This window comes from Alosa pseudoharengus, unplaced genomic scaffold (assembly GCF_046254945.1).
Source record: "Alosa pseudoharengus isolate Yale_2024_CS ecotype anadromous, Long Island Sound unplaced genomic scaffold, YU_APseudo_1.1 YU_APseudo_1.1_scf_8, whole genome shotgun sequence".
NCBI lineage: Eukaryota > Metazoa > Chordata > Actinopteri > Clupeiformes > Clupeidae > Alosa > Alosa pseudoharengus.
In genome coordinates, this window is record NW_027468870.1 from 34,711,485 (window position 1) to 34,737,244 (window position 25,760).

At 43.4% G+C, this 25,760-nt stretch overlaps 1 protein-coding gene across 2 annotated transcripts in view; it reads right to left on the reverse strand.

Moving 5' to 3' along the window:
• Positions 1–4,322: 4,322 nt before the first annotated feature.
• Positions 4,323–25,760, reverse strand: part of ubash3ba (ubiquitin associated and SH3 domain containing Ba) — a 31,419-nt gene continuing 9,981 nt past the window's right edge. The window contains exons 2-14 of one of the 2 annotated variants that reach the window (XM_076274749.1): positions 16,673–16,726; positions 15,759–15,945; positions 13,019–13,217; positions 12,491–12,660; positions 11,813–12,021; positions 11,397–11,541; positions 10,988–11,114; positions 10,673–10,795; positions 9,955–10,047; positions 9,455–9,599; positions 8,734–8,840; positions 8,011–8,120; positions 4,323–7,668 (exon numbers count right to left, since the gene is read on the reverse strand). In XM_076274749.1, the coding sequence (XP_076130864.1) occupies positions 7,531–7,668; positions 8,011–8,120; positions 8,734–8,840; positions 9,455–9,599; positions 9,955–10,047; positions 10,673–10,795; positions 10,988–11,114; positions 11,397–11,541; positions 11,813–12,021; positions 12,491–12,660; positions 13,019–13,217; positions 15,759–15,945; positions 16,673–16,726 (1,807 nt within the window). In that variant the 3' untranslated portion in view covers positions 4,323–7,530. Of the gene's footprint in view, positions 7,669–8,010; positions 8,121–8,733; positions 8,841–9,454; positions 9,600–9,954; positions 10,048–10,672; positions 10,796–10,987; positions 11,115–11,396; positions 11,542–11,812; positions 12,022–12,490; positions 12,661–12,976; positions 13,218–15,758; positions 15,946–16,672; positions 16,727–25,760 lie in introns of both variants that reach the window. The other variant, XM_076274748.1, reaches the window with a different exon arrangement.

Below are 25,760 nucleotides of genomic sequence, written 5' to 3' on the forward strand. Positions count from 1 at the left end.
TATCTAAACTCCACCGACCCCAAAACACAGGTACACAACATGCATAAACACAATTTTTCCATGTTCATCTTTCAACCTCTCTCTCTCGCACACACACACATACACTATGTTCCTCTTTCATTATACTCTCTCTCAGCCTATGCTCGTCTCCTACTCCGTCTCTCTTTCTCTCTCTCTCCCACACCCACCCACGTACGTACATACAACAACAACTTGCATGTGGGTACAACTAATCCCAGCCGTAGGCGACCAGGATCAGAGAGGACAGAGCTAGAGAAGAAGCCACAGAGCAGGAGTCTCGGGCAGCACGGCCACATTGATCAGTCTCGCAGGCCACTGACCCTTCACCTCTAACCCCCTGCAGGCTGCTGCCGGGCACAGGGCAGGATTCCACAGGAAATGAAAGAAGGAATGGTGTGTGTGTGTGAGAGAGAGAGAGAGAGAGAGAGAGAGAGAGTGAGTGAGTGTGAATGTGTGTGTGTGAGGTCAGGTCACACAACACACAGGCACAGCGGAAAAGTGCACACACACATCTCAGCTGTCCACTCTTTCCCCCATTGCAAGAGAAGCGCCTCAGGCCAGTTTCCACCTATTTCCAGGCGAGCCAAGAGAAGAAAGAAGGGCTAACCAAGTCAGGCAGAAAAACGGGTTCTCTGCGCTCTCCCAGCAAAGCCAGTGACATGCTGGAGTGAGTGACAGGTGCTCTGCAGCAGCCATTGCCCGAACCTCCAGTGCCGGGTTAGGTACGTCCCTGCAGCATTAGTTCACTCAGGTGCATCGCAACGTTTCATCGTCGAGCAGAACTGCAACCTAAACAAGGAGAATGTGTGCAAATCACCTGCAAATTCTGCAAATTACAAACTTCTCATGATTTATACTCTCATCCTTTTGCCCTTGTGTTTGCAAGGTAGCATTTACCCGATCACAAAGGTAGTTTTTACCTGATCACCAAGGTATTATTTACCCTGTTACACTAGGGTCACTGGGGTCTTTGGCGACTCTCTTTTAGCTTGAATGTTATTTTTTCACTTGTAGGTCGCTTACAATAAACGCGTCAGCTACATGAACAAATGCAATGTCATATGTAAACAGATAGGACTCAATGGAAATTCTACCAGAAAAGTTAACTTGCATTTTGGACAGACAAAGAATTACATTTATTTGGAGGGCATATGATTTGATTAATCCAATATTAAAAACCTTGTTATAGACACAAGGCAGTTTGGAGATACTGTCTTTGTTTTTCCATATTCCATATCTATATAACAGAGATTTTCTGTAGACTTATTTGCCCATAACATAATTAGATTAGATTAAATTCAACTTTATTATCATTGTGCAGAGTACAAGTAAAGAGACAACGAAATGCAGTTAGCGTCTAACCAGAAGTGCAAAAAAGCAGAGAAGTGCAATGTGAACAATATAGACAGGTAGTGCAGTATACTGTACATTACATAGTGCAGTGTAGACAGTAGTATACAGTTAATCAAGTGGTAAGGTTTACAGTAAGGATATGTGCAGTGTATTAACAGTAACATTATAAGAGCAGAATAAATATGTATATGCTGTATGAGCAATATAGACAGATATGTACAGTATCAGATATGTGCAGTGCAGTAACAGCAACATAAGAGTAGTACAAAAAGTGTATGTGGAGTATGGACAGTATAATGGTATGCACTTTGCAATACAGTATTCAGTTTAACACTTGCCTTCTTCAGTAGAAGGCTAGACTATAGAGAGTTAAAGCATGTTATATTTGTGCCTGAAATATTCAGGGTATTTCAGGCATAGACTAACAAAACAAAACATTTAAGATTATGAGAATTAGCCAAATCAATCAGATTGCACAATATATAATGTCATAACAATACAATCCCATATTCTAAAAAATATCATAAATAAATCCAATTCCATGTAAATATAACCAAATACCTAGTTGCATGACCTTGGGGCCACCATGGGACCAGCTGATGTGGGATGAGCTTGATGGACCTTAGATCAGAGGTCTGCAACCTTAAAAACCTTTCAAATTAATCACCAGGACTATGAGTTTTCCTGGTGACGCCACTGGGGTTTTTTTCCAACCACTGAGTTAATCCATTCAGGAAATGACCGTTTACGTCAATAGCAGGATCTGTGTCTCTGCACTTCACCTGTGCTAGCCTACATCCTTGCAAAACCCCCACCCACACCAAGACCAATCTCTGTTCCTGTTCCTGTTAACTTATCACTAAACTTAGTGGCCCAAATCACAAAAATAGGTTGGCATACAAAAGCACAAAACAGTAGAACACTTTGTTTTCGTTACCTTTGTAGATCATTCATAGGCATGACAGGCTGGCATAACAGCTGTGGAGGAAAGTGATATAATTAAAATCCAAAAGGTAGTTATCAAATGTTACCTGCCATCTGCCTATGATTTTCCAAGAATGACCACTGTAGATGCTAGGCCTATGCCTCAGCATGGCTACACTTGGGAGAACGTAAGGTTTACAGTAAGGGAGATTATTCAGAGGCTGGGTCCATGCTATTAATAGTTATTACTGCAACATATTGAAATGAGACCAAATTGCTATATTTCCAATCATACCACAAAACTCACCTGACTGATTCGTCTAAAATGTGTGTCCTTGACTGGAAAAATTCTTATTTGATATGGATGGACTCAGACTTCTGTTATTCTAGACTCTGCAGCCAACAATATTAAGAAATGTTACGATAAAGTCATGATATGCTTCACATGACACTTGATGCATAGCAGCCTGTATAATGGGCCCTCGTTTAAAGCATTATCTGAAGACATGATGAGCCGTATCAGATGTCGAGCTAACCTTGATAAGCCCCTGGGCCTGGGTTGTGTTAAGTCTGCCTCTTCAACTGTATGAAACCGGAGCCAAATACTCACCAGGGTATTTATAAACAAAGTGGTTCTGGTTGTAGAAATATCTTCACAACTGGTTATGTGGCTGTAAGATAAGGCTGAACAGCGCTAGCTGACTTCTTCAAGGGCCCGGCTAATGCCAACTAAGATAACTACTGAAAATGTTCATGCTCCAAGAGCCGGAAAGCGAAACACCCAGACCTGAAAAAGGTGGTGAGTGACATCTATTGTCGAACGACGACAACATTAAGATAAACATGAAGATAATCACTGTAACTACACACAGTAGGCGAGCACAATCTCCTATGATGACCCACAACCCTGTCTAACTAGACAGGCAGCAACACCGCCGCCACGCGAGAGCTGTTTCGGTTAGTCATATAGACTTGAGTCGCCATCTAATGGTGGAACTATGCAACTGTAAAAAGCATAGGTCTAACAAAGCAGGGCTATTATTCATTTTTACTGACGAAAAGCTGGATTGTTAGCCCTACACTTAATGAAAAGCATGACTGAAACTGGGAATAGCAGTGAAACACAGTTTTGTTAAATTAAATATAAATGAAATCTTCGTTTTTCAAAAACAATAAAGCTGAATAAAACCAGCAACACGAACTAAGAAAAATGAGATGCCTCCCTCATTTTGGGCTGTGGTTATCATCCCTTTATCCTGATCTGTTTGACTTCTTGTTACTGCGCAGAAACAAGAAGTCACAGGCAACAGGCCCACTTAAAATTAATTAAATATATTTGATGTCATGTATTAGTTATCTTTTATCATTGTCAAACTTAAATACTCAAAATGAAGGACTTAAAATAACAATTATAGGTCTAGGCTACTCAAACTGAAATAAACTTCACAATAAAAAATGTAAGATAAAAAAAATGTTCCAAAACTCACATTTTAAAAGTGAAAGTCGAACAGGCTATTAAATTAGATTATATTTATGCTCTAAATTAGCTTACAATGAATCTTGAAAATGCATCCTTAAATGTGTTAAGTATGAAACTTTTTGTAGACCATTCACACATGAGTATGCCTCACTGGGCTACATGATGTGGGAAACAGAAAACCAGTAAGTGGAGAGAAAACATTTATTGGCCAACATAATTTATATCCTTAAGCAGTAATTAATTAAAATCCAACAATAATAATAATTACTGAGGCAATCTTTTGCAACAAAATATAACACACATTCTTTCGGAACTTCATTGGAATGCATAAAATGTCAATATAATAATTTAAGTACAGAGAGCGGTTGTGTATAACCTTAATTTCTGTTTATGTACTGTTTTCAAGTACTGTAGTTTGCTTCAAAAGTATAAATGGCAAATCTTATCTTTTGCATGCAGGGCACATGTGATCACTGTGAACTGGTTTTTGAAAGCAGATGTGGATGGTTGATTGAAATAAAAAATAATTGACCGCACACATAGGTGAAGGGAGTGCCATCTTTACCAAAAACGTTTCGAACTATGGTTTGCAGGTCACACCTGCTGACCACAACAAATCACATGAAAGTGAAAGAAATTCAGCAGAGACAAAACTAAGATCATGTTTAATCCATCAAACTCACCATACCTTAGACTCAGTGATGAGTGGTTTGGTGTCATTGTAAAGTGATTCATTAATGACTTCATCCATTCAGTCATTATTTTGGAAGTCTGGAGGTCGATTCATCCATCAGTAAGTCTGTTAATCATCGTATAAATATTTCTATCCATTATTAAAACTAATAAGTTTATGTAACAAAACAAAAAAAACCTATGACTTGAAACATTGCATCGTAACAGGTTTCCATGGAGTCTCTTATGTTAATAATGATTGAGGCCTCTTGTCCTCATCTCTGCATGACCACACAAGAGCTCTTGAAGAGCACTGCTGAGACACACAAGGATTAGGCTAGATCCAAGGGCAAACACTGTATGTAACCCCATAGTTACACATGCTATCAAGGGACAATTACATCTAAATGATTGAGGGAGGGTGGATAGCGGGGAGGGGGGTAACACTGTGAGAGAGTGTCCTGAGAGAGACATTCAGTGCTAAGTGCCAACAGCAGAAGATGCTGTGGTGAATGGTGAATCGTTTAGAAACGGGAAGAGTTCGGGTGGGGGTGGGGTACAATACACATGCCTGTCATTCACTTCATCTCACAGAAGCCCTTAACCAAATGACCCACCAGTTCTCCCCTATTGGACACACTGCGTTAACAAGGTGTCGATTGAGAATTAACAAGGTCTGCCATGTACACAAATTTGATTTTTTTTGTTCCCTCACCAAATAATATAAAATAATATGATTTGGTGTGAAATAATAATATATTATTTATAAAAAATAATGCAAAAATAAATTCTAACAATAATTTTCATAGATTGTGTATTTTTCAATTATGTTTTTCTAAAAAGTACACTTGGACCTTGTTAACTCTCAGTTGACAAAGTGCACACTAAAGCAAGGTTGGTGGTTATTTTAGACAGACAAGCACCATTTATATAGACAACCAATCACTATTTGGCATGGTTAGCCCCTAACCAAACACCTGGTAAAGTACTGTACTGCTTATTATTAGCAGTCAGTCTGGAAGTGCCAGATACCTCGGATGTAACTCTGAAAAACAAAGCAATATGGCAAGAAGACAGCAAAAAAAATGGCAGCTTTACAAAACGGACACAATACACAAGACCAGGCAGCATCTGGCTTGATTGAAAGCAACACTTCTGATATGGCAAATCACACAGACACGCATCAAGTGATATTGAGTGTAAGCAGTGACAACGTCTTGTTCCAGTGCTTGCACAGGAAGCATTTCAGGGTGGGCGCTTCTGCCGGCATTCGGTTTGGTTCATGTTTTTGACTAGCTGTTATGAGAACAAGCCCGTTTCTGAAGGACAGCACAAAGTCACTGAGGTTCCACTGCGCATGCGAGTGGATTTACAAAGGAAGGCTTGTGAAATCTTCTGGAGAAAACCACCTCAGTAAAGAGAGGTGTACAAGAAAGAAGAAGATAAACAAAATGAGTATGACCCTCCTATTCATTTGCATTGGCATTATAACACTACAGTTAGTTCAGGTCAACTGATAAAATGGCTACATTGAGAACATACATGGAAAGACTGAAAATACTCAACACGTTTGATATGTTTAACTGCTTGAGTGAGGAATAACTGCATTATACTTTGCTACAGCTTCTGTTCTGCTTCGACAGCAAAACATACCCCAGTATAGTACTTTGTCCTAAGCACCTGTAAATAATTTTAGCTAGTACGGTATGAATATATAAATAAATTGAGTTAAATATTATTTCAACTACATTAAAGAGTTGGCTCCCAGCTAATTAGTAAGGTACTTCAACTAAATAGTTTGTGAAATTGACGTAGGATAGTAATACACTCATTTACTATGATCCAAAAGTAAGGCTTACTTCAACACCATACCGGAAGAAATTCCCTCCACAAAACAGGTGAGGAGGAGAGCACAAAACTTAAAGGTATTGATTATAAAGGACTTTTATAATATAATATAATATAATATAATATAATATAATATAATATAATATAATGTAGTATATTTTCTGAATCAACAAAAAAAATCCTTTAAAAAGAAAAACCTTCAAGTAAAGTGCCAACTGGTTAAAAGCACAAGTTAATTCCAGCCTTGTTACCCACCAGTCCTGTACTATCTTGATTGTCTGGGGTCTTCCTCCTTTTGTGCTTTGTTCTGGAAGGTTTTGTGCAGGTGCAATGGAGACACGTGGAGTGTGAGACGCGTGGCAGGTCATATGAGTGCGTATGAGTGCGTGTGTGTGTGTGTGTGTGTGTGTGTGTGTGTGTGTGTGTGTGTCTCCTTTCCTCACAGTGTGTTTACAGAGAAGACCAGCCGAGTCCTCTCCGTGCAGCCTGGCACATGGTGGACTGGTGCAGTTCAGTGGAAGCCAAAAAGCTCATGCCACTGCGCTTTAGGGGGGGGTGGTCATCTTGTCCAGCCCCAAAATCTTTCACAGCGACTCTGGGTCAATCACCCCTCACAGCTAACTCTCCACATGACAGAAACCTGAGTTTGTCACCCTCACACGCCGTGATCCAGGGGTGCAGGCAGCCCAACACATGCACCAATCTCCTCATCAGTGCCCCAGGGGAGAGAGAACAGAGGGGGCAGTTAAAAGCGTATGTGGGCAGTGGAGTCCAAGCATTCTGCAGCATCCCCCCTCAGCTCTCCCCTTCACCTCCTCCCACCTATGGCTATTGACCAGTAAACATGTCGTCACCAGGGACAAGTGAAATCACATTATGGGTACAAGTATCAATGCTGCCAATATACAGTACATACATTTACATACACATATAGAATGGGCATTATATACTGCAGCTGCCCATTGACAAGAGTGCTATGGAAGCCTAGACGTGTTTTTGTTTTTGTTTGTTGCTGTTATTGTTTTGTTTTTGTTTGTTGGTCCAATCATTTGGTGCCATAGGCGGTGCAGGCCAGGCGGACAAGGCTGAGCGCTTTCTGCGGCGTCTCGTGAGCTGCCCGCGAGGGGCCCTGAGGACGCACAAGGGATGGACGAACGGAAGGGACAGCGGCAAAGGGGGTTACGGACGCGCGCGGTGGGGGCGGGTGGGGGTGTGAGGCCTAACGGGCTTGTTCAGTCCTGCAGCAAAGTCTCGCGCCAGTTGAAGGTGTGATTGGGCCCGTGGGTGAGAGGCAGGATGGGCGGGTCCACCAGCTGCCACACGCCCGTCTCGCCGATCTCCTCGCACGCGCAGAAGCCCAGGTAGGGAATCTAGGGACCGGAGGAGGGGAGGGAGACACGACAGAGGGCAGAATATGAACATCCAGCATACAGATGAACACATGAACACACACACACACACACACACACACACACACACACACACACACAACACACACACACACAACACACATGCAAACACACACACACACACACACACACACACACACACACACACTTTAGAGTCAAATCTAAAGTTATGAGATGAGGCGAGACCACTGGAACAGATGGTCAGATGACGAGGCTGAAGGGAGAGAGAGAGATGGAGAGAGATGGAGAGAGAGAGAGAGAGAGAGAGAGAGTGGGGAGAGTAAAGAAAAACAGACGGCTGACCTTTCGGACCACTTGCACAAAGTCCTTGGAATTCTGGGGGCTGAGGCCCTGCATCTGCCGCGTGCAGGCCTCCAGGGAGGAAGCGTGGGCCACTATCAGCACTGTGTTTCCTGTGCAGGGGATACAGAGCTTATTGTAGCATAATCACAGACCAGCAGATGGGATCGGGCACCGTGTGGGCGCTCGCTACACCCCCAGGCAGACCTCGCTACGGTGGCCCTGCAGGGTCAATCATTCGTCAGAGGGATCGCCAAAAGCTGAGGGTCCCACCTGATTACCATGCTGCTCCCTCTTTCGCAGAGCGCTCCTCCTCCTCCGCAGTCTCAGTGTAACATTCTCTCTTTTTTCTGCTATGACCATGGAATGACACATGTGTACCATATGTCTCGCTTTTGATGGAACTTGTGAGTCACCATTAGGTCTGTTTTCTGTTAAGAAGACTGACTGACTGGTTCACATGCATAAGCTGATGTTCTGATCTATAGTGGAAGTTTGGTCTACGGTCAGCTTTGTCTTTCAAAGCAACATGAGTTATACCAAATAAGACGTTTCAGAATCATGACTGAGTCCTTTCACAGAGACATCTGACCACAGTATATGCACAGCTGTGTTTTGATGGTTGTACCCAAAACCCCACACCTGGTCTCATAGGACAGGGAGCTCTATGAAGAGAGGTTGCCCTGCTCCAGGTGAAGTCATCAGGCCGTCAACTCACTCACTCACCGAGGTTTTTGCAATCGCTGAGGATCTCCCGAGTCACCTGGAAGCTCCGGCTGATGTACGTGTCGTAGGACTCGGACACACCAAGTTTGCTAATGGGTATATGAGGTCTGGAGAAAAAGAATAGTGTGGTCATTTCACTAATGTGTGTGTGTGTGTGTGTGTGTGTGTGTGTGTGTGTGTGTATGACCGAGTAACTGTGTGTGTCTGTGTGTTTTGTGTGTGTGTGTGTCTGTGTATGACTGAGTGACTGTGTGTGTGTGTGTGTGTGTGTTACTTAGTCACTGAGTGTTTTTGTGTGTGTGTGTGTGATGTACGTACATTTGCGAACGTAGCGTTATCAGCACCATGGACAAACCGCAGATTGCGAACGCAGTCATACCCAAGTGTACGTCATATTTATCAAACTTTCAATTCATAGTGCAATCTGCGCCTTTCTCTGCCTTTCTCCGCCCCCCTAGCGCAATTTAAGAAGGTCCACAACTGAACGGAATAACCTACATACAAGCTCAGTTGAATGAAGTTAACTGATGAAAACATTAAAAAGAATCAAACGTTTAGTGATCAGGAAATAATACCATACATGATATGATGTCAACAATCAGGGAGATAATGAAGATCAGTAGTTCTACTCAAACTACTTGTGCACGTAGGCTATGGAAGATTGGTGCATTCACATACTATATGTGCACAGCATGTGTGTGGGTGGGACAGGTGAGCTCACCTATACGTTGTATCCACACACAGGCTGGCAGCTGCCAGGTCAGCAGGGGGTATCCAGGAAGGCAGGGAGGTACCCGAGACCCACTTGGTCCACTCAAACAGCCCTGGCTCCACACGAATCTTAGTCTTCCCATCTTGCTGGAGACCTGCAGCACGCACACACACACGCGCGCGCACACACACACACACACACACACACACACACACACACACACACACACACACACACACACACACACACACACACACACACACACACACACACACACAAGGACAATTTAAAAAAGAATGAGCATTTTTTTAAAATATCATATAGGAAGTAGCATTACTGGTTGTATCTGCTCCTCAATTTACATATATCTCAAAGGGCACAACAGTACGTATCAGAACACTTTAGGGTGTTTAATGGCGTCTTGTGTATTTAGATATGATAAACTTCTGTTGAGTATCTGTTTGCTCATGTATGTAAGGGTGCAGAACTGTATTCCTGCAGTACTGTACCTCGCAGGATGTGATGGGCTGTTTGCACACAACGCAGTGAGGGGGAGCAGTACACAAAGTCTATGCCTGTCTGACTCTCCAGCAGAGCCTCACCTGCAGACACAAAGATACAGCAGCATTCAGATACACACATCAAGGCACTGTGGCAAAGAGGCACACGCAACACAAACACACACACACACAGACACACACACACACATCACATGACAGGCTTATGGATCCACATGTCCACATATGTTAGCCTAGCTAGGTTATCTTGTTATGGAATTCTTGCATAGTACAAGAGTGACATCTACCTTTATCTTAACACAGCTTCAAATCCTTCTTTGCGCCGATACAGTGTTTTACATTGTCTGAGTCTAAGTCTATTTGTAAGTACAGTATCCAATCAAATCATCCAAATGAACTAAGCAGTTCTAGTATAGTGCAGGGCGGCTCTTTTGCTAATGGAAAGCTTCCAGAGAAGCCAGACATCCCAAAAGTGGTGGGAGTAGTTGATGGGAGTGGTGGGAGTAGTTGATGATAAAAAACTAGACTGCACATTGGCTTTGTTTGCCTATAATGCAGCCTGGTGCCTTGTCCCTTGATTTCCTATGCACTCCACTCTCCAAACACTTACTGTCTGGGTCCATGAAATGTAAACGGACATCCCCGGGTGATAAGGCTAAAGCCCATACTTTATCGTCTGTGTCTGTGGGAGGCAGGGGAGAGTGCTTACCTATGAGGCGAGCCTGTGTCGACCCAAACACAGTGATAGAGCAGTCCTTATCGTAGTCCCTGTAGCCGCCAGTTCTCGCTGGAAGACTAGCCGGCATGTTAAGATTGGACCGTACATATCGACCTGGGTGGGAAGACATGGGACATGGGCGGACAAGCCAAGCCAAAGTGGGTATTATCAAAGAGACTCCAGACAGGTCTGGAATCAGTATGTCTGGGACTTTAATGACCACGTCTCAGCTCTTTTATCTGTTTGCTCATGTATGTAAGGGTGCAGAACTGTATTCCTGTCTCAGCTCTTTTTTTGCCTCCCTACCTTTGGCATCAAAGCACTGGGAGATCCAGTGTTTCCCAAACACCACGTCCATTCTCTCGCCGTGGCGACACACAAACAGGGTCCTCTTGGGCAGCCGAGACTGGCTGTTGCTGATTGGCCGAAGCATCTGGAATGGCAAGGGACAGATGTTCAATTTGTCACATACAAACACTTTCAAACGCATTTCCGCAACACCCAATCCAATAACCTTCATTTGATCTGCATGGCCAAGATACAGCACTAGGCACAGTGATGACTTACAGCGTTTATACTTACATTATAAAATGTTATAAAATCCATATAAACATTCACATGGTTTCAAAAGTAAACATACTGATTGGTAAACCTCATGCCCTAATGTTATCTAATGTTAAAGGGCATCAGGCTGAAAACTGCACACCTGCCTTACCTGCATAGGTTGACAAAACAGACCAGTGGGGTCTATAGGACTTGGGTCGTCCAGAAGGCGGCCGTCCAGCTGACCATCTAGAAGCAGACCGCCTAAAGCACCCCCCATGCTGGTGGGGGAGGTACTGTTGAGGAAAGAATGGGACCTGGGAGAAAAGTGTAGCACAGATCAACATCTCAGTCAACCATGTGTTGGAGAGATTTATTGACATGTAAAGCTTTGTTCACTGGTTGCAAATCGCTCCCCCATCTTCTATCATGAAATTTATATTTATCACATTTCATCCCAACTTAATAACTGAGCCTTGACTATCCTCTGTAATAACAAAGTTTACCATTTACAATATTGACACTCAACCTCTTCACATTTTATAATGCCGTGGCGTGCACAAGTTGTTGTTTTTTTTTTGTACGCACCCATGGAAGATCCAGGTGTCGCACTCATCTGCCCGACTGACATAGTTTTCAGGCAACAGGCCAGACAGCCCCGTGCCCAGCGAAGTCCCATAGACCCAGCCCTCGCTTGCACTGCCCTGCTCCACGGGCGACATGAAGATGAAGTCCCCCGGCACCAGCTCCAGCTCGTCCTCATTCTGCGGCGCGTACGGGTACATCACCCGCAGAGTCTGGGACAGAAGGGGAACCGACAAGAGCCCGTGAGGAGGACATGGAGGAGATGCCCACACTTTGACCACATGCGCTTCCTATTCTATCAGTTTGTTAGAGGACGTGGGATGAACAGGTATGTGATGTTTGTTTCTGCTGTTCACAGTATGGGGCCCTTATTTAAAAGATGGCCAAAGGGCAAAGTCAGGCAACGAGCAAAGTGTCCTTTGTGCATGAACTAAAGCTCTCCTGTGGTGTGCGGGAGCATTGGGCTGACAAATCAATATTTGCGCCTGGGACCTTGCTCACAATATTACATTTGCAATTTACCAAAATTGATTTGAATAGACTTTAGACTTTGCACTTTGGCTTATTAAAATTAGGGGCCCCATATCTGTTGCATTACTATGAGCTGGTCATTCAACAACAACTGCTACGAAAGCACACAGTCACATGTTAAAGTGCCCTGCCTCCACTACAGTGCCCCACCTCATGATTGGCAAACCGGATGTCCCTGGAGAAGAGCACGGCTAGCCAATCGCAGCCCTGCGTTACGTCGATGCCCTTGGCCAACTTTTCTAACGAAGACAAGTGATTGGTCTGGAAGTGGTATGCAAGAGTAACATGAAGCTGCTTCTTATGTGGCTCCACGTGGGCGTCTGGAGAGGGGATAAACCAGAGAGATGTGAGGGGAGTGCCTCTTAAATACATCCGTACAATGGAGCCATGCTGTGGTGCTATACTGTAGATGAAAATAAATGCATTAATGAGCCTTTGTTACTACTCAAAGCCCTACATCAAATGCAGGCTGTGGTTTCAACCTTCAAACAAACAAGTAGCCAAGCAACCACTCCTAGATAGATTTGGATTCCGCTAAATCCCAACAATAGAATCCCATAACTTGTTAGGCATGCATGTTGACCACATACAGTCACTGCCATGAAAATGCAAAGCGATAAAATGAGAAACTATCACCATTGAAGTCTGTATCTCCCACATGCAGTTCCTGCTGCCCACCTGCTTTTGCCGCCGCCTCGTTGGCAAAGTCCAAGGCAAAGGTCTTAAGCACCTCGGCCACCTGCTCGTCCACGAAGAGGCCGATGAAGTTGGAGGAGGTGTAGAGCTCCAGGGGCAGTGGGTTGGGGAAGCGGCCCTTCCACTGGCCCACCGTGGTCTGCAGCGCCTCGCACAACGCCTCCACCTTGGCGTCCGCACACTGTGGGCAGACACCGTGTGGTCAAGTCAGAGGGGGGGCAGTCAGGTGGGGTTCCCCTGGCAACCACACCCTCTGCTGAAGAGACTAAAGCAGAGCTGTGTCTGTTGTATTGGTATCCATGCAGATAATTGAAAAAAATATTTCTTCCTTAAAAGTGCTTGAAATTCAAAGTAAATATCTCATGTATGAATTTGGTATGTAATAGAGTTAAACAAAGAACGTTTGAAAAAAGATCATTAAATCATCAAATTTTGTTGTTTACTTTACAAAGATATCCTAAAATGACCGGGACAGATTTGTAACCCATAAAAAAGATAAATTATTGGATTATGGTGATGTTTTAAACTAATTGTTTAACCTGAATTCATGTCACTGATGTATTGGATTATGTCTACAGTCATTCCGACTATAGAAATGGATCAAATTAGTCACTCTGCAGATTGAGATCATTGTGTGCCCCAAAATGAACATGGACTAGGTCAATCAAAGGAAATCTCCGGTGTTCCTGTGACTAGTTGCACATATTAAAAAACAAGTTTAAGGTGCATGGGACTGTGGCCAACACACTGGCCCAATCACAGCCCCCTAAGGAGAAATAGACTTTGGACCGAGACAAAACTGGAGCTTTTCGGGGAGACTGTATGTGCACTGAGGATAAAATGATGGTGTACCTATTTTGGAAAATAGAGGACTGGAAGGCATCCTGGGTGCAACATACAGTCCAGTGTCAGAAAGCTCAGTCTCAATCGCAGGTCTTGGGTCCTTCAACAGGATAACTCAAAATACACAGCTAAAAACACCTAAGAATGACTAAAGAAAAAAACAGTGGCCCTCTATGAGTTCAGATCGGAATCTTATTGAACTCCAGAAAGAGCTGACACTTAGTCACAAGGCACATTTCAAAACTGTGACAGATGGAGCAGTTTGCTCAGGAAAAGTGGTCAAAACTACCTGTCTACAATGCAGAAGTACTCAGAAGTATTCATTCACTTATTCAGAGCTACAGAAAGTATTTGTTGCCAGTAATTGCCTGTAATGTTGTCCAACACAGCATTAGCTAAAGGTGCCCCAATATTTGTCCACGCCATTTCATTTGTTTGATTATCTAAAATGAATTATCTGAATGAGGAGTCAAAAGCGCAATCTGATTTGCACCATAAATAAACAATGATGAATGCCATTTACTTTTGTGAGTTTCACATAATTGTGTTTTTCTTTCCTTATGAAATGGTACCAACAAATTTAGCAATTACTGTGTGTGTGTGTGTGTGTGTGTGTGTGTGTGTGTGTGTGTGTGTTTGTGTTATGTATATATATATGCCTATACATACAGTATATGCCTATATACAGTATATATGTCCCTTCAGCAGAGGGTGTGTGGATTTGCTCTCTCTATGAACTCGCTTACCTTTCCAAATCAATATCAACTGTCTACAACTGAACAGACAGGAGTGTTCTCTAAAGTACTACAGTATGTATACGTACTGCAAAGTAGATACTCCAAAGTAGATACTCCAAAGGACACTTACTAAGGGCTCCAATTTAAATGACGGGGAAAATGCAGTCAGTGAATGGGCCAAGTGTCTCCTGCATGAAGCTATTGAGTGGCATGTGAGAGCGTTGAGCTGACCAACCAATGTTTGCTCACAGAATTAAATCAGTACATAGATTTTGCCTAGTTATCAAATTAGGTGTATTTACACATTAAACATTGCAGTTTGCCCATCATTTAAATTAGAGCCCTAAGATTTAAAAATGTAGCATAAGACCATTCTGCAGTGAATACTGAGCAGCGGACACTGAGTGAGAAACCAAATCACAAGTGCTGGGATGCTAGAGGAGAGGGTCCAAATGAACTGATACACTTAAGACAGGCTCAAGAACAACTGTGTTGTTGTGCGTCAGACAAACACAGAACAGCGCAATGAGACCAGAGGCTCTAGAAAGAAATATCAACAGCACTGTCCCCAAAATATCAACAGCACTGTCCCCAAAATCTGCTCAGCAAGAGAACAGCCCAGTGTGCAAGCAAATGTCACCAATGGAACAACATGAGCAGTCACCTAATATGAAATGAAATGCTGATTACTTATCACTCCTACTAAAATACTTTTCTTTTAAATGGTAAACACATGATGAAAAAAACACACACACACGCTCATCGTCCTACACCTCCCTCAGGCTGACTCACAGGAAGTACTCTGAACTGTGCTCTGTTTATTCCTAGTACCCAGGGGCACTTCTTGGTATGGCCCGTACAATCCATTGATATGGATATACATAGATAAGATAGATTCACAGGAAGACAGAAAAAGAGTGAGAGAAAGAAAGAAATAGATAGAGAGAGTGAGAGAGAGACAGAGAGAGAGAGATAGAGAGAGGGAGAGAGAAAGAGTGAGAGAGTGCTTTGAAAATATTGTACATTGCACAGTCGTGCCAATAAAGCACACTGAATTGAACTGAGAGAGAGACAAACAGACAGACAGACAGACAGACAGACTGTGGCTCTACACTAGACAGACTGTGAGGCCCCTGCCTCACCATGAAGAACTGGCAGAGCGTGATGTGAGGGAAGATGTTGTGGGCCTTGTTCTTGCCGCACGTGACGCGGCTCTGCTGCCAGAAATGGGCGAGCTGATGGAGCAGGGGCCCGCTGGGCCGCAGGTACAGCACGTACTCCCTGGGCAGAGGGTCGTCCAGAAACGGGTCGTCCACATGAGAGAAGAGCCTGGACACATAAGAGGACGTTAGATCACATTCAACTTTGTCAAAGACAATGAGATATAGTGTAGTGTGAATAATATAACATTAGGTACAAGTTAATTTGTATATTTATAATAGTACTGTAGATAGTAAAGTGATTGAATAGCTATGAGTCCTGCTTCTAGTGCATCTAATCAGAGGTGAGATAGTTGGACTAGCTCAGGAGGAATTAAGGGGTGCATCTAATCAGAGGTGAGATAGTTGGACTAGCTCAGGAGGAATTAAGGGGTGCATCTAATCAGAGGTGAGATAGTTGGACTAGCTCAGGAGGAATTAAGGGGTGGCGGGGAGGAGGTCACGTAAAGGCAGAGATGATCACATGTGGGAAACGCAGGGGTGTTTAAGTTATCAATACATTCAAGTAGCTTTTGCTCTATTTGCTTAATTGTGTCACTGCAATAACTGGGGACTAGAGGTCTATATAGGAGCTGAGGTAGCACATTTAGTATCAGGCAGAAGCCAGTAGGGGGCACTAAAGACCCATTAGTGACTAAATGCCGTGTGAGATGCCAAGCTGTGCTGAGACTGAAATGTAATGCAGAGAGCCCCAATAAGAAATATTATGAAAGAGATATATCATGGTACTAAAATGTTAATGTGAGTGTGTGTGTGTGTGTGTGTGTGTGTGTGTGTGTATGTGTGTGTGTTTGTGTGTGTGTGTGTGTGTGTGTGTGCAGCACGTGTAAACTCACCAGTCACAGGCAGCTTGTACATTTCTGCCCCCAGTTGAAACCAATGCTTTCAGCCTACAATATGAATGAGAGTGGGAGGAGAGAGAAACAGATGGAGAGATGAAGAGATAGAAAGAGACAGAGAGAGAGAGAACAAAAAAGAGAGGTAGGGATCAGCTCCATGGTTGCATGAGTCACAAAATCAATAGTCTCTCTTACAGGGGATGTTTATTACAATGAGAGTATTCAGGAGTGAGTTTGGCTAACTGTGTACATGGCCATGACATAATGTACATACACACACACACGCACACACACACACACACACACACACACACACACACACACACGTGTGTACATGGTCATGACATGTACACTCGGGCACACACACACACACACACACACACACACACACACACACACACACACACACACACACAGACACACAGACACACGGGGGAGAGAGAGGAGGTATTTGGTACAGTAAGGGAGTATGGTAAGACTACCAGCTCAACCATCTGAATTTGGAGTAATTATTTGTATATGCCTTTCAGTTTGCACACGTGGAAATATAGTTTTTCTACTGTTGTTCTGCTAGAATAACTTTAGAAATGGTAACACCATATAGACAGGAAATTCGATTTGCCATATGGCTTGTTATTTCAGAAACAGTATCCGTTGTGAGTGTAGTTTGTTTGCCACAACAAGGCCGTGTAACAAACGCACAAACCCTTGCAGTAAACACACTTTACATATGTCTGTCTCGCAAAATTACCACACACCGAATCAACCCGCCCACACACATTAAGTCAGCCAACCACACAACACACACAAACACACATACACACACACGCACACACACACACACATGCCTGAGTTTTGAGAGCACACGGTGGGGGAGGGGGACAGCAACACTATAACTAGCGCATCGGTGGAATTACAGTCATTTCAGTAAACTTCAGCCCTCACGATCTGGGATTCCGTTGGGCCTCCCAAACATCTGATACACAAACCTAGTGTAGTACGTAGGCTGCAAGTTTAACCATCATATAACCACAAACACAGCAAGGCCACCTACGGTCAAAAATCTCAGATCAGATGAAGACTAGGGCCTTCATCACTCGCTGTGCACGCACGAACACGCACACACACACACACACACACACACACACACACACACACACACACACACACACACACACACACACACACACACACACACACACACACACACACACACACACACACACTGCCAAGGCTTTGGACTAGTTACTGTATATTTTGTCTGAATACAGAGCACAGTTAGAGTTTCGCTCCTGTAGCAGCAAAACATACATACACTCATTAACGTAATCTTCTCTCTGACACTCTTTCATCCACACGCTTGGAGCCTCGGTTCTGCAAGCCTCTAATTAGCGCCAGACTGGGTCGCACCAGGGTACGTGCATCTGCAGATGAGAGGAGGCGCAGAGCGCCGGAGAGCACAGAATACTACAGAGATCTGTTTTTGGCTCACGCACGTTGCTAAGACGTGGACTGAGCATCATATGGTTCTTTGTTTCAACACTCTTAAAACAAATGTGATGTCCCTATCTGGACACAGAGATATGTTAAAAAAAAACAACGCAAGTTGTGTTGTTTTCAACGCAAGTTATGCTATTTTCAACACATATTGTGTAACAAATAAAAAATGCAACAACACAAACTGTGTTGTCCCTGTCTGCACACAGAGATGTGTTAAAAACAACACAAGTTGTGCTGTTTTTGCATAGAGTTTTGGGCTCATATGACCTGTATGGCATGTTCACCAGGGTATATGCATCTATCAAATGAAAGAAAGCACAGTGTCGGAGAGGACAGAGTACAACAAAGATTTGTGCTCTTTTTTCTCACACATGTTGCTAAGATGTGGACTGAGTAATGCATTAGGTTCTTTTGTTCTGTAAAGCCAAAGGGATCATATGAACTCCATGGCGTGTCTATGTGTGAGGCGTGATGTGTGGGACACGACAGCAACCATGCAGGATGATGGTGCGTAATCTGATAAAGGGGGCCGGCAGAAACGGTGCCATCTCCTCATGATTCAGCCAACGTCTCCAGGCCTTCTTCTCTTTTGGACTGAAAATGAGCTGATTAAATTACCTCCCAATCTAATTAGTGTCTTTTTATAAAAGCTCTCCGTATCGCACACTCAGATAGGATCCGTGGGGACCAATTCCTGTTCTGACTAGCTCTTCCGGGCACGAGTGAGACAGAGGGTGAGAGAGAGAGAGAGAGAGAGAGAGAGAGAGAGAGAAGGAAAGACCTAAAGTTGTTGTTTGTTGTTTTTTTATGTGGTCATTCTTACACAATGTGTTAAAGTGGACTAGAGAACACCACTGAGACATCTCTGGTCTTCCTCTCAGCCACAGCCACGTCAGCAGATCTGCTGAGGCGACCTGCTATCTCACGGCATCTTGAACTGAGAGGCGTGGGTGGGTGGGGTGGGGTGGCGGGGTGGGTTTGGATTAGTCCACTTCCCCAAACAGAAATGACCACTGCAGCGCAGGGGAAAGACAAGCGTATGTGTTCTCCCTATTCCACTCTCTGCTCCCACAGTGCAGCATGTCTCAGGGTTTTCAGAGGAAAGCAGCATTGTACAGTATTGTGCAGTATTGTGCAGTGCTATTACAGCTCCCCCAGGCTCCCATTTCTATTTCGAAATGTATTGCTTCATTTTCGCACCCAAGCGTGGGAAACATATGTGATGTTCAGATAGGGTGTTATTGCCATAAAGAACCTCTTGGATCACATGCACACGCAAACACACACACACAAACACACACACACACACACACACACACACACACACACACACACACACACACACACACACACACACACACACACACACATACATATCACACTCAAACAAAGACACAGTTTTGCTCTTTTATCTGTGCATGGGGGACTTCACAGTTCACGCTTGATAGTGCCCTGGCCTATTTTTAAATCCTGGCCTACCGAAAGGGTCACCCGACACACCCACTCACCCTCAGGCTGGCCAGAGTGCCCTGTTGCCACGGCGGCAAGCTGGGATGGGAAAGCCCTAGATACTGTGCCATATGGCGCCATGCGCATGAGTGGAACAAAAAAAAAAACAACCAAAAAAAAAACAACATATGCAAGCAGGCGCCCTAGACACATGCTCACCCACCCACCCACATTCATACACTGGCCAAACGCTAGCAGACAGCTGTACGTGGCATGTGCTTGCTCAATAATCTGTCATATAATATGTGCCTGTCCGTATGCTTTTTTTTTTTTTTTGAGAGTGCACACACTCGCGAACACCACAACACACAACGTGGTGACAGAAGTGACCGGGGGGGTTGGGCTGGAAGTGAGAACTATAAATTGCTCACAGTTGTACAACACCACAACTGCCAAAGTTGCAGTTCGGTTCGAAGGGCCTAAATATGTGTAATAAGTTGCCAGTCACTGGCCCGCGTTTGGAGATTACTGCTGTTTTTAGAATAAAGCTGACAGTGTGTGCGTAAAGCTCTCCTAATGAGGGGTGAGGCAGATAGCTCCGGCAGGCTACCAGCCAAGACCAAAAGATGAAAACTTTTTTTTTTCCGCCAACCTCACAGGAATGTCAGAGCTCAACAGAAACTCTTTCGGTTTCTCCTTCCATTCCTTATTGTGGAGACCTCAGGCATATGTGCTACTGCAGGCTTGCGTCACTATTTACGCTCTCTCTCTCTTGCTCACTCTCTCTCTTTCTTTCTTTCTTTCTTTCTTTCTATCCCCCTCTCTCTCTCCCACCCACCCCCACTCTATACCTTGCTCTTTCTCTCACACAAACAATCAGTAAATATTCTAATGCCAAGTGCATTACAGCATACTGTTAACTCATCGTGCATAGCACAACAGTACACAGTTATAGCAGTTACACACACACAAACACACACACACACACACACAGAGAGAGAGAGAGAGAGAGAGAGAGAGAGAGAGACCCCCACCCAAGGCCTTATTGTATGTGAGTGTACTGAGTTATTGTGTTACAGGTCCCCCTCCCCTCCCCCCTCCTCCCTGCACTGCTGCCTCGCTTCCAAGCAGGAACTGAATGATTTATTTATAAACTGCATTTCCTGTCCTTGGGTAAGGAGGGATAAAAAGCTAGGACCCGGGTGCGTTCCCCTGCATGTGTGTTTGTTTATGTCTATTTGTGTGTATGTGAGCATGTGTATGTATGTATGTGTGTGTGTGTGTGTGTGTGTGTGTGTGTGTGTGTGTGTGTGTGTGCGTCTGCATGTTTTCGTAGAGAACTACGACTTGTGTATACTCACAAATATGCATTTGAAATACTATAGGAGGTGAACAAAAAAGTTAATTTACTAGTAGGTGGGCCAATTGAAATGTAATATAATGTAAAAAAAAAATGAAAGGAACTCTCAAAACACAGCTGATGAGAAAGGAACTAAACGGTAAACAGCACACACACACACACACACACACACACACACATACACACACATACACACACACACACACACACACACACACACACACATACACACACACACACACACACACACACACACACACACACACACAAACAGGCACAGGCATATGCATCCTTGCCTTGCCGGGCCAGAAAAAGACACGTCTCTCCTACGTCGCCTCTCCATCCAGACTCTGGGGAAATACACACTTCCTGTTTACACAGCAGTCAGTCAGCGTGCATCACCGCTCAGGCCACCCGCAGCCCTGGAGGACCCTCTCGACCGCAAACTGACCAAGCCCTCCACCACACAGCGCTGCGAGAGTCCATAACGCTAGCGTAAGACGCCACACACAGCACATTTACAACTCTCACTCACGGGCAAACAGTAGCCAATGTGTTCAATCCATGTCACCCTGTTTCCTCGAAGAAGGATTAATTATTCCACAAATGAGCAGGCTTGTTTTGACACGACACAGTGTAGCCTTTGTGAGCTCCGCAGGGATGGTGGGAGGAGGTTAGCTTTTTGTGCACTCTCACTTTCTCTCCATTTTCTCTTCCCCTCTCTCTTTTCGCCCACATACTGAACAGGGAGATCCGCCAACAATAGGGAGTGTGCTTGCTCAAATTGTTCATGTGACCCCCCCCCCCCCCCCCAGACACACACACCACCACCACACCCTTCACACACACGTACACACACATGCACCTTTCCACCTTCCAGACTCATTACCATTGTGCGCTAATTGCAAGTCTCTAACACGTAGGGTATTCTCACTGAGTGTCAGACTGTTTCTGGACGGTTTTTTTTTCTGCATACACCAGTGTTACACTTGTTTCTTTCACACATGGCCTCCTACCCCCTGCGCTTGCGTGAACACACACACACAAACACACACACACACACACACACACACACACACACACACACACACACACACACACACACACACACACACACACACACACACACACACACACACCACTCCTTTTCACAGCCACATCATTATTCTGTAAAGAGGGGATGCACATGAGGGTGTGGTGAGCTGAGCAGCAGGTAACACCAGTGTGTAGAATGTGTGTGTGTGTGTGTGTGTGTGTGTATGTGTGTGTGTGTGTGTGTGTGTGTGTGTGTGTGTGTGTGTGTGTGTGTGTGTGTGTGTGTGTGTGTGTGAAGAGAGAAAAGAGACTACCGGGTGACGGGTTCATTGTGTGATTTAAGGTGCATTTACACAGGAAACCATGTGATTGATGGGAAAATGTTAAAATGATGCTTTCACTATGCAAATCGCCACCACAAACATCTAAGCAGAACCACACATACGTTCCGACCTAAAACATCTACCCGCTTGCACAATGTACAAGTAACTGCTCTCCTCTACCTTCAACACCACAGAGGATAACCCAGTCAGTGACCCCAAAATGAGTCAAACATTCTGTATTTTAAGGCATTCAAAGTGAGTCAGAGAGCAAAAGAGGAAGAGAGACTGCGCAACCAGGTGACTAGTGTGAGTGGGAGAGAGAGTAAGCAAGTTGTGAGTGAGTGAGTGAGAGACCAAGTTGGACCGTACAACAGCATAGGAGTGACGGATTGAGAGGATGAGAGAACAGTTTTTTCAGGAACAAGGATTCACATTCAGTCTGTGGTTTGATATATATATAAGTATCTACTATAAGTATCTACTGTTTACATAGAATGCTGAGTCATATGCACGGCACAGACAGTAGCTCTGCTAAAATGAACTGTTCTCTTTAAAGCGGCCCCAAGGACACATGAAAGGCCTTTTAGAGAACCAGATGCTTAATATTGCAGTAGTGAGCATCATTACAACCTGCATGAAGTCTCCCTGAGAGGCAAAGGAGGCTTTGGATTGTGTGAGGACACGGAAGGGTGTGTGTGTGTGGGGGGGGGGGGGGGGGGGGGGGGGATGATAACTGATATGAATCTGTGTGTGTGTGTGTGTGTGTGTGCCTAAGCTGTGACTCATTAAACAATAACCCAAGGCTCATGAAGAAAAAAAGTGACAATTAGCAAGAAGAAGTTGCTCATTCCGTTGGCACAGCAGAAAGCCTGACTCACTGGACTTAGAAAGGCCTTGGACCGTGACATCACTTTCCAACCCTGTGCCTCCTTCCAACCATTCCCTCGGCCCCACTCCAAGGCTGAAGCTACTGACTTCAGTACAGAGGCCACAAGACGTACATCCCTAACAGGAACTACTAAATATAGAAATATAGGACCACATTCTTAAAGGGTCATGACCAGTCATTTTAGCATAGCAAGCATGAAAAATACCTCTAAATAATATGATTTATACCGTATATATATATATATATATATATATATATACTAGGGGAGAGAACAGACACAGAAGTGATACAATATGATACTATCACAATATCTGGGCCACAATATATTATTGCAATTATTTTTTTACAATACAGCACATACTGCAAATCGATTCTGTAAAACATTGCAATTTATTTCTGGCTGTCTCTCAACTCTGACTTCCTTTCCAAGTTCTGCTGAGACGCTAAAGAAAATGTTTTGCACAATATTGTGGACTTCATAAGCAATGCTATCAGAGTAGACGTATGTATGAGAATAACTGAAGTTTAAATCACAATATTAACTAAATAAATAAATATTGCAATACTTGCTGCCTTATCAATATAATATATTTTGCTGAAAAATGTTGAGATAATACAGTGGATCATTTTTTTCTCCCATCTCTAACATATATTATTGATAATCAGTAATATTAATAATATGTAATATTTACTGGGTACACATGCTTCGTATTGCTAATGAGTAAAACCTGAGGCTCTGATCATGCTATGGAACAATTGCACACTTATAGCTTATAAGGCTCAGAGATCACAGGCCTCCAGCAAGGTTTGCAATATCCTGCAACAGTAGTGAAAGGGAAACTAAATTTGTTCAGTCAGCCCATCTTTGGCTTATCCTACACCTTTCCACAAAAAGTTTACTTAACATCTGGCTGATAGTTTTTTGGTAATCCTGTGCACAGACAAACCACACTGAAAATATAACCTTCACGGCAGCAGTAGGCATGCTACATTTATATTTAGTGATTTAGCTGACGCTTTTTAACCTAAGCGACTTAAAAAAAAGGGAAACAATCGGGCACAGTGCGAAAAACACAAGTTAGGGTATAGTGAAGTAAGGAGCTACTTAGATACTGTAATAAGGAGCTACTTACATACTGTAATCAATATTGACAATGGCTTACTACCAACATGTAATCGTTAGTGATGGGTTGTGAGGTTATTACAAAGTGTAACCAGGATGTCATCTTTTGGTGTGCATTTGGCTTATTTGGAAAGAGGCGTCAACAAAGAAATTGCTAAATTGGCTCAATATCATTCAATTCCTTTTTTGAACATTTTTTTTATTTTTAATCAATAGGCCACTTATTCTTGGTAAATCATAAAATACAAAATAAGCAACTAGTTGGTTTTGATCAAGGTTACTGGATACATTATGGTTATGGTGATGGTATTTTGCAGACACTTTTGTCCAAAATATTGGACAAAATATGAATATGAACACTACAATAGTTACAATTTACACGTTTTTTAAAGCCTACATAAACATAATAGTAACAATAACAACAATATGAATAACTATATCAAATAGCCACAATGAAAATAATGGGTTTTATATTAACAAAAGTATAAACATACAAACCATAACTCTGTAAAAGAATTAATTCATTAAATGTAACGTAAACTGAAGAGTCTTTAAACCCCTCTTGAAAGTCCCAATACTATAGCAAGAATGCAGAACACTTAGCAACTCCTACTACTGAGGACAAGAGTCTTGAATGTGACGTCTTAGTGTTAATGGCTGGACGCCACAGCAGACGCTCATCAGAGAGCCACAGTGGGGACATAGAGCTGGATCATGGAATTCAAATAGCAGGTAGCAAATGCAGTAAGTGTCCTATAGGCCAGATCGAGGGATTTGAATTTGATTCTGGCTGCTATAGAAAGCCAATGGAGAGCAGGGTTGGGTAGTAACAGATTACATGTAATCTGGATTACGTAATCAAGTAACTATAATCAGACCAGATTACAATAAAAAAATTTAATCAGATTATAGTTACATTGTTGGGAAATACTTGATTACATTTTATCATTCAAACAATTCAGTTACTTGCTTCCTGTTTGGCTGATTAAAGACCAGACATGCTGCATCATTCCAAATCAACTGTAATAGTTTCACTACACAAGCAGGCAGGCCAGCTAACGATGAATTGCAATAGTTCCGTTTGGAAAGAATCATGGCTTGCACATGAAGTTGTGTGGCATATTATGTCAGATAAGGTCTGATCTTAGTGTTGTAAAGGATAAACCGACATCATTTTTCAAGTGCGGCCATATGCTAAGAGAAATTTAGTTAGTTAGTTATGTGCTGATTCAGCTGGGGTCAGTCAATGAGCCAAGCTGAATGTTAATCTGTTGGGGAATAGCTGTATTAGCAGGAAACACCAAACGCTCAGTTTTGGAGAGATTAAGCTGGAGATGCCGATCTTTCATCAAGACAGAAATATCCTTAAGGCATGCAGAAATCCAATCTAAAATGTCATCAGGTGG